The sequence below is a fragment of the Phoxinus phoxinus genome, assembly GCF_949152265.1.
Source record: "Phoxinus phoxinus genome assembly, chromosome: 22".
Classification (NCBI taxonomy): domain Eukaryota; kingdom Metazoa; phylum Chordata; class Actinopteri; order Cypriniformes; family Leuciscidae; genus Phoxinus; species Phoxinus phoxinus.
The window spans coordinates 11,980,269-11,994,366 of NC_136897.1; the positions used below are offsets into that span (position 1 = coordinate 11,980,269).

The 14,098-nt window shown below is 37.9% G+C and overlaps 1 protein-coding gene across 2 annotated transcripts in view; it reads left to right on the forward strand.

Annotated features, from left to right (window-relative positions):
• elovl1b (ELOVL fatty acid elongase 1b) overlaps positions 1-14,098 on the forward strand; it is a 35,745-nt gene that overhangs the window by 20,227 nt on the left and 1,420 nt on the right. The window contains exons 4-10 of one of the 2 annotated variants that reach the window (XM_079598505.1): positions 4,085-4,171; positions 10,829-10,930; positions 12,366-12,556; positions 12,766-12,846; positions 12,947-13,003; positions 13,090-13,195; positions 13,455-13,591. In XM_079598505.1, coding sequence (XP_079454631.1) covers positions 10,870-10,930; positions 12,366-12,556; positions 12,766-12,846; positions 12,947-13,003; positions 13,090-13,195; positions 13,455-13,591 — 633 coding nt within the window. In that variant the 5' untranslated portion in view covers positions 4,085-4,171; positions 10,829-10,869. The remainder of the gene's footprint in view (positions 1-4,084; positions 4,172-10,828; positions 10,931-12,365; positions 12,557-12,765; positions 12,847-12,946; positions 13,004-13,089; positions 13,196-13,454; positions 13,592-14,098) is intronic. The other variant, XM_079598506.1, reaches the window with a different exon arrangement.

The window sequence follows — 14,098 nt, forward strand, 5'->3', positions numbered from 1 at the left end:
GTGGTCGGACGTGTCCGAAAGAAACAGTTTTCGGTTCAGTCCGTGAGTGTGTATGTACTGGTGGTGGTGATTCGATTTCGCAGACCGAGCGCTATGAAATCAAAATCCCGCTAGAGCGTTAGAAGGCATATGGAGCCTATCTGCTCTGTAATTGCTCTCGCGATACTTTTATGTCATACACCGACTGAGTCGAACACCTCTTTGTTGTTTACGCATGCTCAGTCAGTCTATGTATGCTCAGCTGCTCGTGCTCACGTGCTGCCTCAATGCTCATCACTTCTCTCTCAGGACAACATAACATGTCTCAGTTCAGTTCATTAAACTGTTGGAGTTACTGGAGTAACATTTTCTTCTCCGGGATATTGTTTATTTCAAGTCGGAGGGACTGTCAGGAATGAAAAGTGCGCTGACGTAAGACGCGAACTGTTTTAAACGATTCAGTCCGATTTAGTGTACTGGTTCAACCGGTTCACTGAAAAGAACCGGTTCAAAAGAACGATTCGTTCACGAACCGGCCATCACTAATTGTAAGGTGATTTGACTCCGGGATGAAAATAACAGCGTCTCGACGACATGGCGACAAACACACTCTACAAACGCTACTCTTCCTCTTCTATGTAGGAGCGCAACAAAACCACGCCCCCTTTATTGTGTAGTCCTGTGTGCGTCAAACAAAAAGGTTAGTCAAAAAACTGTTCTAGTGATGTCATTAAAGCAGGAAGAGGGATGTAGTCCAAACCGGCCGTTCGCTGTAGGCTTTGAAAGGGGACTTCTGTTAAATAAAATATCTGGCTTGGCATTAAACTTTGAGCTTTATAATTTTACAGGTATTATTTATGCTCTAACTGCAACATTATACAATAGCTAAAGTTTAAAAAATGGAATCACGAAGAACAGGACCTTTAAAGGGCACCTATTATGGAATTTTGAAATTTACCTTTCATGTAGTGTGTAACATAGATCTAAGCAGGGGCGTAACTATCGGTAAGCAGTGTAAGCGGTTGCTTACGGGCCCGGACCAATCAGGGGCCCGCCCTGATTGCCGACCAATATCGACTGGACGATATTGATTGACAGGCCCAGGCGGGTCCCCCTATCGCATTTTACTACTTATAGTCTGATCGCATTTTAATTTTTTGCTTATTGATTTGAATAAATAATGACAACAACATATTTGACTGATCATTAAATAAATGTTTGAAACGAACAATGATGAATTTGGTGTAATTTGTTTCGAATTGGGACTGGGGAATCCCCGGGTGAACATGCGCATTGCGTGCAAAACAGTAAAAACCGGTGAACTTGAGACAGATATGGATGGAGTCGTCAAATTTTTTGTCAGAGCGTTCTTTTTCTAAACTGAAACTGATAAAAAGCTATCTCAGGAGCTCAATGGGACAGAGTCGTCTCTCTGGACTTGCCATACTGTCAATTGAGAATGCCCGTGCGCGCTATCTGGATCTTAAAGGAGAACTCCGGTCAATTTTAACATTGAGCTAAATTTTTAGTAAATTTGGAGAGCTGTCAATACAGAGAACAACGACAAAAATCGGTGTTGGCTACACCGTGTTATCCTCTTTTTAAAATTTGCGACTTGAATGGGTTCTAATTTTAAACCTGCTTTTATTTCTCTTATCATCCTTGATGTGTCATACAAGTGCCCAGCCATGTTGAGTGATTCCTTCAGAGTGAACACGAGTGAATCTGACTGCAGTAGATGTGAAAGATATTATTAAAAATTATGTTATATCAGCCAGCGCAAATACCTGTATTTAGTTCCTGTTTTCGGTTGAAGTCCAAAGTAGTCAATTGTCGAGTTCACGCGCGTGATCATAGGTAACTAAACCTATGACCTGACAGCTTCGCACAGAGGAAAGCCCGGAAAATGCAGCTATAATGTAAGTGAGCATATTTTTTATGTATTTGGACTTAGGCCTATGTGTATATAGCAGTGACAGTAACAGTAACAATGTGTTATGGTGCGCCGTCACCTTTTTTTTTTTTTTTTTTGCGTGTAGCGTCATCACGTGTTGTAGTAGGGGGGCCCGCCTTGATAATCCTGCTTAAGGGCCCGGTGTTGACTCGTTACGCCACTGGATCTAAGTGAACAAAATCATCCTGAAATGTTTGAAATATGAAAGTGCACAGTATATAAAGTTATTGTCTTTCAAAAGTAAGAGTCGACTCGGAGTCATTTTTATGAATCGTTAGAAGACCGAAGCTTTTTCTCTGACTAGATGACGTCAACTTGTCAAGTTATTTGAATACGATACGCCCACTTATTGCGCTCCAAGGCCAGGGAAAATATCATGGCGACGAGACGCTGTGTTCTGAAGTGCGACTCAAAAGCCAACTTTTTTCATCTGCCCAAGGAGGAGCATTTGAAGACTAAGTGGCTACAATTCATATAACTATACCACAGAAGTATAGTCCGAGCCTTGTGCTTTGTTCGCGCCATTTTGAAGACGATTGCTTTTTAAATGCACTCAAACTTGGATTCGCGAGCCGACTGATATTGAAGGAAGGTTCATTTCTAAGTGTATTTGCATCAGCTTTCTCCTCCGTATCACAACCTGTAAGTGTTATTAATAATTGTTGCATTTATGTTTTATGTAGCATGCTTAATAATTATTTTGTTTGTTGAGTAAGCACCGTTTAGCTTCTAGGTCTTCAATGACAATTGTATTGAGATATGTGAAGTGTTTGTCGTTGTTTTCGGAGTTGTCTTAAAGAATAGAATAATACCTCGTAGTAACGTAACTGCATTTTTTTTTTTGTAAAAACGTTATGTTTATGCATCGGGCTAACGCAAACAAAGACTGATTGTGCTTTTACAATATGAACTCTGGGCTATGCTCGCTAACATAACATTAAATTCTTTATCTTTTTTACTACAAACTACAAAGCAGTGGACTATAATCATTATTATAACACGATTTAATTGATAAAAGCATCATTGTACTCCGTGTTAAACAATAAGTATTATCTCTGTAAACACTGCTGGGTCATCTGACCAATCGCAGATTAGCATCGCGCAAAGGAGGGGTTTGGAAAGATGAGTCGTTGAACGAATCATTTGGGAGTCGGTGAGCAAATCAGGTAAAAATAAATGCATATTATACGAAAACAAAAGTGTTTTTTGACTTTGCATGCACGTAAAACTGTTGTTGGGGACTCCCTAAACAACATTAGGAACATTTTAAATGTCATAATAGGTGCCCTTTAAGAAAATGAGAAAATCACTTGCTGCTCTTGACCAAATTAGTTTTAATAAGAATCAAAGCTAGTTTAATTCTTACAGTGAAGACTATGCTGTGTTTTATTTTACATTTGATTTTTAAATTTCTGCAGTAGGTTAGCTGAATATTTAGAGACTTGCTTGAAAAAAATTAAAGCACTGTTTGTTTTTTTCATTTTATATAATTTTTTATAATTTGTCCTATTGTTTGTACTTTTTTGTTTTTATTGTATTATACTGACTGTTAACTTATTTTCAGGTTTTTTTTTAGGACATTTTTTTTAGTAGTCTGCTGTGAAATTGAAAATTGGAAAACGGTTAAATTAATTTTAAAATTAATTAGAAAAAGGTTTTGGTCATATGGCCCACTCATCGTGTTAAATAATCGTGATTACAATGTTGACCAAAATAATTATGATTTATAATTTTTGCCATAATTGAGCAGCCCTAGGTTGACCTACAACTTTCATACAGTAACAGGATCCTTGCCGCTCACCGTCCACTAACCATGTCGCCACAGCTGTTAAACTGCAGGTCAATAGTTCTAACTTACTTGTCGTTTCGTCAAACATACACAGACTCTCTCTCTCTCGGTCCTACTCCCATTTTCAGTCTCTATCCTCCAGTTTGCTGTCTCAGAGCCAGTTATTCATCCACCGAGTGAGTCAGGGTGGGAGGGACCAGGAGGCCAGCCGTACCAGTCACACCGTCATTTCTCAAACACACACACTTATACTCTGTCTCTTTCCTTCCACTACTCCTTCTCTTTTCCTGCCCTCTCTCTCTCTGCCTCTCCCTCACTCTCTCTCTCTCCACTACCGCTGTCCTGGTTTCTTTCTCTATCAGCAGTGAGAGGGCAGACGCCGAAGGAGAAGATACGAGTTGGGCTGCCAGCACTGATCAGGAATCTCAGAGGAGGCAGGAGTTTGTAAGGTGAGCCGTTCGTTTTGTTTAGACTTTTTCCATAAGTCCTTTTCCTGCCCTTCCTATGTAGACTGCTTTTAATTATTAAAGTGTGTTAAAGTGGAGATGTCGCCTCCCCAAACAGCTTTCATACTGTGATTCTTCTCTTCCGTTTATTATTAACTCGAAACATGTTCCCTTTATTCGCCGCATGATTCACTCACAGGATGCCTGTTGCCGCAGCCTGTGTGTAACCCCACCCTTACCATTCGCTCTCCCGGCAGCTAACTGTCGCTCGAGCTTCACTTTGAGTACTTCAAACTTTCCCTATTGCCCATAAATGGAAGTGTTACTTTAAAGTGCACTTGTTTTGGGGTCGTATTCTTTGCTCAGAGTGATTTGTGCTCTACCGTCTAGGAAAGGTAAGACAGATTATTCAGTTAATAGTGATTTTCTGCTGTCTTTTGATGTCTTTTTCTGCCTGTGGCTTTTGACCTGATGAGGTCTGGTCACATGACAGGCGGGCTGAGAGCAGGGTGGTTCCCCGTCTCTGCTAGCAACCGTGTCATTTTACGCCTGCCCGCTAATTCTCTCAGAGCAGACTTAAAGGGCCGGATATGGCTTTATGTTTTCCTTATGTTGAGAGAGGGAGGGAGCGGGGGAAGTGTGATAGAGTAGAGGAGGAAGAGGGACTAGACCTCTGTGAAACTAAATGCTAACATATGATGAAATGATTTATTTTTCCATTTAAATGGCTTTGATGAGGGTGTTGTTACCATAAATGGTCATTGTGTTAGTCTCTTTTTCCTGTCTAATCTTAAGAGACCAATGCTGCATTGTTTTGTTCAGGTTTGACTTTCACTCAATGACTAGGTGATTATAATCTGATTTTCTTTTCTTTTATGTATTCAGGTTCGGTACAGAATGACAATCAGTTTGAGAGTTGGTCAGGCTATAAGCTGAATGACACTGGTCATTTCTGAAATGAAACCCTTTAAGAATGTGTCTGGGTCCTATTTCAATTTACAAAAGTCAAAATATAAATAATTAAATAATCAATATATTTTTACTTAAAGAAAATTGAGCATGTTAGGGCCGTTATGTTTGGTCATTATTTTCATGACAATTCAGCATATTTTTACGCTAAATTTTCTCATTATCGTAATGGAAAAATCTCATTATTATTACTACTAGGGGTGTGAAGAAGATACACTATATTGGATTCACGAGAACAAGACGATATTTTAACACGTTTTAAGAAATACTCAATGACAAATTATATGACTGGAAAAATAGTCATTTAATTGACTGAAAGTCCCAAAATGCAAAGTAATTCAGGTGCATATTAAAATGTTTTAACTACTCTAGGGCTGTCACTAATGATTATTTGAGTAATCAATCGAATATTCTGATGATTAATCGAGTAATTGGGTCTTTGTGTGTGTGTGTGTGTGGGAATAAAAATAGACCTAAGTAAACAATAGCCTTTACAATGATAATAAGAAAATAATGGATTCAAATAAAGTAATCATTAGGCTTTATTGAAAAACACTGTTAAAATGCATGCAGCACATTCACTGTTTGTGATTTCACAATAAAACTGTTTGTGATTTCACAATAAAACTATGCTATATTATGATCAAATGGTTTATTTGTGCTGATATTACCTCAATGAGAAATATCGTCACATTTTAATATCGCGAGATCTTGAGATCTTAAGAGATCTTATCCTAGAGAATAACATTAGAAGAATTTTTTCAGACAAGTTAGTTTTTTGTAAAACATTGGATCCATTTTCCAATTGCTTTATCATGTCTACTGGGTCATTCTGCACGTTTTTATTCCCGTATTACAAAAAAATCCGTAGAAGAACTTTGCATTTCTGGTGATGACACATTCACACCTTTCACAGAATTCTTAAACTCACCCACTTTTTCTTCTGTGAATTAGAGGTTTACTAACATCATGGGCACGGACTCATAGTGTTGTCATTTTGAAGTGTGCATCCCTTCCAAGAAGTGTATAGTTTCATCAGGACAGTCAATCCAGAGGCAAATCCAAATACAACCCACTGAGATGTAAACACCAATTAGACCTGGTCAAGTCAAAGCTCTTTTGTGTGTCTAGATGTGGCTTCCATGAGTTTCCACTGTTGGAGAATTCAGTTCCTGAGGCATGTGTTCCATCAGCCATGCCAAAACCTCACAATACATCCACACAGCCATCAACAATCCTGAGACGTCTTGCAGATGCCTCTCATATCTTGCACAATTAGATTTCCCCCACATTGGCAACCGTGATCAGACACTGCTTGCATTCAGGTTTTTTTTTTTCATCCGTAAACTCAGGGTTCAAACGTTCAAGACCAAACTGGGCCTATTTACATTTAGTCGCTTCATGTCAAGTCATCTTCATTTATATAGCGCTTTTAACAATGTAGATTGTTTCAAAGCAGCTTTACAAAGATAAACGGATAATTTAAAGGAGAACTCCGGTCAATTTTAACATTGAGCTCAATTTTTAGTAAATTTGGAGTGCTGTCAATACAGAGAACAACGACAAAAATCGGTGTTGCCTACACTGTGTTATCCTATTTTTAAAATTTACACCCTATTGACTTGAATGGGGCAAGTTTTAAACTTAACCAGTTCTTAGTCTTATCATCCTTGATGTGTCATTACAAGTGCCCAGCCATGTTGAGTAATTCCAGAGTGAACACGAGTGAATCTGACTGCAGTAGATGTGAAAGATATGAATAAAAATGATGTTATATCAGCCAGCGCACAGACCTGTATTTAGTTCCTGTTTTCGGTCGAAGTCCAAAGTAGTCGATTGTCGAGTTCACGCGCATAGGTTTAGTTACTATGATCACGCGCGTGAACTCGACAATCGACTACTTTGGACTTCCACCGAAAACAGGAACTAAATACAGGTATTTGCGCTGGCTGAATTAACATCATTTTTATTCATATCTTTCACATCTACTGCAGTCAGATTCACTCGTGTTCACTCTGAAGGAATCACTCACATGGCTGGGCACTTGTAATGACACATCAAGGATGATAAGAGGATAAAAGCAGGTTTAAAACTTGCCCCATTCAAGTCAATAGGGTGCAAATTTTAAAAATAGGATAACACGGTGTAGGCAACACCGATTTTTGTCGTTGTTCTCTGTATTGACAGCACTCCAAATTTACTAAAAATTGAGCTCAATGTTAAAATTGACCGGAGTTCTCCTTTAAGGTAACAGAGATTGTTTTGGCTTCATAGCGGTTTTTGAATAAAGATATTTTCCAGCTAAAGTTAGTTTTGATTGATTCATTTCCGTCGCAACGATCATTGGTTTTAAATTATTAAATTAGGGACTGCTAAGACGACATAGTTCTCTCTACACAGACTTTAAACGCGAACCTGTGAGAAACGCTGATGGCGCTTGAGCATTTGAATATATGTGCGCAGGTTTGTAATTCCCTACAAACCAAGACTTAACAAACTACTTGTCTGGCCTTAAAAAAATTTTGACAGAATTTTATCACTTCGGCATAGATACGCGAAACCGAAATTATCCCGACAACGCTTTATCTGTAGAGTGGTAAAGGGATCCTTCATGCATTTTTATTGAGTGTACATGAGGATGACATCACTTTCTGTGTTCAAAAACTAGTTTGCACCATATTCCGTTTCTCCTCATGCATTTGATCCTTAAAGTATCTCCCTACAGAACAAGATTGTACAAGTTCATGTGTACTGAATGTTCAACCTCTATCACGCCTGGCTGGGTGAAGGCTTGTTCTGAGAAACTCCCGCTAACTCTTGACTATTGTGAAAACTTCAATGAGCTTTTTCCTATGAATTGCAAAGAATATGCAAAGTCTGAAAGGAAGGAATATTTCCGATAACAGTCGGTCAGTTCACATGCGTTTGTGTGTACATTCAAGCTGCTTTTGCTTTTGTTGCACTTATCTTCTCTCAGGTCTCCTGACTTCCACTTTCTGGTCAATGTGATGCAGTAGTTTGAAATCTTAGATTTTACTCACAAAGCGAAGGAATTTTATCACCTTTTTACAATCACACAGTCTCCTTGAAGCGATAGCGGCCGGAAAGCGGTAGAACCTGAAGGCCACAGTGCGTTTCCTATGAACGTCTCTGTGTGCTGACGTAACATGGTCCGTGATTCTGATCAGTCCTTCCGTCTGTGAATGTGCTTGCTAGCCCATAGTTGCTCTTCCTCTATCACTGGCATCTCAAATGACATCTGTGTGCCCCAATGCAGGGATCTACACACAGAGAATATGTGAGAGAACCAGTCTGGGTTTGTCAGTTTTCACTCTGAACTTGCCATTTAAGACACGTTTTCCATCGTTGCTCTAAAGCAGATGTTGGGTGGTGGGGAAGGCAGAGCTGTTTGTTCATGTGAGTGGAGCCCTCGGAAGGTGAAGACAGCATTTATTGACCCTTTATACATTGTTCCCTCTCGTTGCTATAATTGCCCTTTAGATGAAGTCAATGTTTTGACCAATGAGAGCCAGTCAGTCTGTGTGTGTATGTTATCACTATCAGAAGGACAGTTGAGTCGTTGGGTCATATATTTCCCAGCTGATATGGGCACATCATTGTATCAAGGCTGTAAATGAGTCATTTACTGCTAATCTTATCTAAATATATGGTTATAAAAATATATCCTCATATACATGACTACTGAATGGGTCAGTGGATTACATTTGGCTGTAGTTTTGAGTGACACTTTTGTTTTATAAATATACAATTAATATAAAAATTCTCTAATCCAATTTTTATTAAACATTATTAAAGACATATGAACAGTCAGTAATTGCACAAACAAATACAACAGAAAAAAGAAACGAGTGCTTTTCAGGTACATTTTCAGGTAGCTCTAACAGTAGTTTTCATATACAGAAATTTAATAAAGTAATCAAATGTGAAATAGCACTGCATAGTCTTTACTGTATAAATGAAACACAGATGAATCCTGAATAAAAAAAAGTTATTCAGACAAGAGCAGTGAGGGATTTTCTCTTTGTCTTTTGTTGTTTGATTAACATTAATGACAGAAAGCAGCGGGACCTGCATGGATCCAATTTACAGATACTGTACACATGCGTTTTTTCCCCTCAACTCTTTATGTTCACTCAAGACAACCAACTATGTTTAATAGGATACTTTGTGTGAATTTGTCCTTTCAAGCGCAAGAAGATGTGAAAGAGAGCTCAATTGAATATTCCAGGCTGCGCCTGTGTGTGTATATATATATATATATATATATATATATAAATTAGGGCTGTCAAAAGATTAATCGTGATTAATCGCATCCAAAATAAAGTTTGTTTACATAATAAATGTGTGTGTACTGTGTATAATTATTATATATATATATTATATAAATACACACACATGCTTGTATATATTTAAGAAATATTTGCATGTATATACTGTATATAGATATTATATATAATTAAATATTTATAATTTATATATAACACATTTTTCTTAAATGTATGCATGAACGTGTGTGTATTTATATATATATATATAAAATAATTATACACAGTACACACACATTTATTATGTAAACACAAACTTTTATTTTGGATGCAATTAATCGTTTAACAGCCCTAATATAAATATTAAATTAATATCATATAATGAGATGCCCATTTTTTAGATTAATTTTTACACCTGCATTTGTTAAAGCTGCAGTCTGTAACTTTTGGTGCTTTAGCGGTTAATATGCATACGTCTTGTGGAACAACATTGTAGCGGGATCTACTTCTGTTTGTCTATGACGAGTCACGCTGGTACTGGGTAGCGGGAGTTTGCTGGAGTGTTTTCTGTACCGCCGTCTTTGTACAGGCTTTCCTCCCAGCTTTCTTTAGGAAGTTCTTTGTTTTATTGAAAAGAAAGACTTCAAACTAAAGTGTGCGACACACCTGAATTCTTCCAGTGTTTTCCCAGAGTTCAGTTGGGACGAAGATCTGTGATAAGATCGGACTCCGCTTTCTTCTCTCTGTGTAGTCAGCTAAATGAATCCATTAATGTTTATTGTGTCAAAGCTCAAGCATTGACACATTCATGGTGGAGGTGACCGAGCGTGTAATGAAGGTTAAAATGAGGAAAGCATTACCTCACTTGTGCCGTTCCCACTCCCTCCTGTGGCCACACCTCCCGTCATACCATATCAGCCAACAGGAAAAAGAAATGCATGGAGGGAAAGAGGCAGATGGAAAGGGACAATGAAATCCAATCAGGAATAAAATGTTTGGCTTTCCAACCGTTTTAAGTGATTATTTTTTATATAATACATGTAATTTTTTAATGAACGTTAAAAGAGGTGGAGTAAGCGTTTCTGTAATTCACATTTGTTAGAGACAAATTCAATGCAGCATCTAGCTAGACACGAGATGAACATCACATGTTTCCAGTGTGTGGTTCAAGGTCTTTCATTTTTACTGGCTCAGCTGTTGAGGTCACCTGATCCAGTGAATTCATTCCATCCCTCACAAACACTAACTGCATTTTTTTGTTTGGCATTTAACTCAATAAGACTGTCTGGTAGAAAACCCTGTGTGGAGATCTGAGAAGACTGAGGAATCGCACTATCTGCACTCATGCATGTTTTGTGCCACGTGACATTATACTCTGAACTGACATCTCTGTTTGCCCTCACAGGTGCTTTTGTGTAGTCAAACGTGAAGCTGACGCCAGTGAAAATGCTGGAGATGGTGAAAGACAGAGTACTGGAGGTCTATGACAGCCTCTTAGCAGGAACAGGTAAAAATGCATGTTCATGAAATGATTACATTGATATATTAGTCCTGAATCTGAATGGGTTCTATTCAAATTAATGGTGAGCCGATGTGACTTTTTCAATGGACAATCTTGTATTAGCTAGTATACCAGGGATGCATACTTAATTAGGTTTGTAATTTTACTGTTGTTCTATAACATAAAATGATGCTTAATTTTTTTAATTCTTAAAGTCCACCTGTAGTCAATAATTGTATCCCTTAACTCATCTTTGATCACCAAAATTACATATTTAAAAGGTTTTTCCTTGAAGATAAAATTCTTCATGCCTTAAAATAGATTGAATGTAACTCTACATCCTTGTTCCATTTAGTACACGTGTTTCTATGAATATGCAAATTAGCCCCGCCTCCACTCACTCACACCAGCTCAGAGATCCACTCATTGACGATCACACGTTCACATGATCGGTTAAAAGGTAGTTTGTGACGTCAGAAACACTGTCTTTGGTTCACTGCATTTTTAAGGAGAAAATACTGAATTTACACATGGCTTGTCTTAAAGCATTTTAAAAACACCACATAGACATATAAACAACAATAAAAACTTGATTTTCACCACAGGGGGACTTTACAATTCTGATAATTTTTAGTATATAGCATTATTGAATGGGTTCCATAAAAACAACAGTGTGTATATTGCCTCAGACAAATGAAAAGAGATTTTGTTTTAAAAAGTCTTGGTTGAGTTTTTCCTTATTTTCTCATGCTGTAAATTCCCATTTTTAAAGCTGATATTTGATGAATTTTCACCCCTGATAAGTTTGCATCCTTGGTAGTATAGGCTATACACAATACAATTTGATAACAACAAATGCTAGCTGAAATGGCTATTGCAATTGCAACATGTTCCACGAGATTTCTAAACTGTTTCTCTGCCATGATATTAGTTGATGTGAAAGTGAAATCGGCTGTAGTAGAAGCAACAAAGTTAACAAAGTGTTATGAGTTGTGGTCTGACGCATTTCAGAATGGAATGCAACTTTCCATCTGGGAAATGCTCAATTCTAGAGGCATTAGCATTTGCTTGTTTTGAGAGAGTGTACACAAAATATGTGAAATTAACATTTATTTTATACAATTACTCAATTTACTATGTCAGAAGAATGTCAGTTTCTTAAGTCAGAAATAGTTTATGCATTTACAAGGCTGGCAATAGATTTTTTTAGATTGATACAAGGAAGCTAAAATTGCTAAAGCTAAAACGCTCAAAATCTCAGAATGTTGGCCTTGTCGATTAATTTCTCCATCACTAATTCAAATTGGTCAAATCTTTTTGGAGAAACTGTTGTCATTCAATTATATTATTTGAATAAAATGTAGTTGGTTTTTGTGTGTGAAATCTCTCTGTTAAGCTGTTGCTATATGTAAAAGAGCTGTGTTTCTCTCTCTCCTTCTAGACCCACGGTTGAAGGATTACCTCCTAATGGGGACTCCAGTCAATATGTCTGTTATTCTACTTGCTTATCTTTTCTTCGTACTATACGCCGGCCCCAAGTTTATGGCCAACCGTAAACCCTTCCAGTTGAAAGAAGCTATGATAATTTACAACTTGTCCTTGGTTGTCCTGTCTGCGTATATCGTATATGAGGTGAGAATCAGGAGATGTTCGTTCTGCTAGGTGGCGTGACTGCGCAGATGTGTTTGAACTTGAATACACGTTTGTTTTTTCTGTATTGACACACAGAGAGGCGTGTTATATTTGATTCATTATGGAGAAGCTATTCTGTTTTTGAATTGCTTCACAACCAGTTCCTGAAGATAAATTCCTATACTCTTCAATCTTTACTTGATGTTTAGTTCATGATGTCGGGGTGGGCAACAGGATACACGTGGAGATGTGACCCATGTGATTATTCAGACAGCCCTCAAGGACTCCGAGTAAGATTTGCTTTCTATACCCTGTAATATACTCCAATATTACTGCAGTTTGTGCATAAATCATCAAATTCTCCATATTAAAGATGTCTTTTTTTCCTAGATGACAAGAGTCGCCTGGTTATTTCTGTTTTCGAAGTACATTGAGCTCATGGACACAGTAAGATTTAAATGCGCTACTTCAAAACTTCTGATTTATGAAAAGCATGTTGGTTCATGTATTGATGAATGATGTATTATTCTCAGGTGTTTTTTGTGCTGCGCAAGAAACACAGTCAGATCACCTTCCTGCACATCTTCCACCATTCCTTCATGCCCTGGACGTGGTGGTGGGGCGTGAGTTATGCACCAGGTGAGTCATTCTGCTTCCCATCTGTGTCAGTCAGCAGATATTTACATGGCACATGCTGTTTCAGTAGACGTAACCTGTTAATGGACCCTGACAAATTTCTATTCCAGTCAGACGTGCTTTTCAGCAAGCCAGGAACTTTTGCATGTTCTAATGGTTTTTGTAAATAAAGCTGTTGGTGTCGATGGTCATCAGAATGTGTTGTTGTTCTGCTTTAGCATATGTGACTCACATTTAAGACTCACTGCAATGTTTCTGGCAGGTGGAATGGGCTCCTTCCATGCCATGATCAACTCTTGCGTCCATGTGATCATGTACTCCTACTACGGGCTTTCTGCTGCCGGACCTCGCTTCCAGAAGTTCCTCTGGTGGAAGAAATACATGACTGCAATTCAGCTGGTATGTTTATTCGATTTGTAGAGCAGTATAAAACACACCTGTGTGGATGTTGAAGGGATAGTTCATCTTGAAATTTGTCATTATTTATTCACCTTAATTTTTTGTTACACAACACCAAAAGGATATATTTGAAGACTCGTTCGTAGTGTCCATGACTGTCAAGCTTCAAAATGGACCAAAAAAGCCTATAAAAATGGTCTATTCAACTTATTCCAAGGCTTCCGAAGTTGTGAGAAACAAAGCGAAATTTAAGTAATTATTCACTGAAAATCCACGCAAGTGAGTTGAGGTCAGAGATGAAAGAATCTGATTCAGGAAAGAATCGTTCTTTTCAGTGAATCGGTTGATCCAATTTACAAATTCAGTCAACAGCTCACTGGATGGGAAGAAAAGCAGTAGAGGAGTTAAAGGTTTAATTCTGTTCAGAAATGATGTCATCATTTACTCACCCCTCAAGTTGTTTCAAACCTGTATGGATTTATTTCTTCTGCTGAACACAAAAGATAT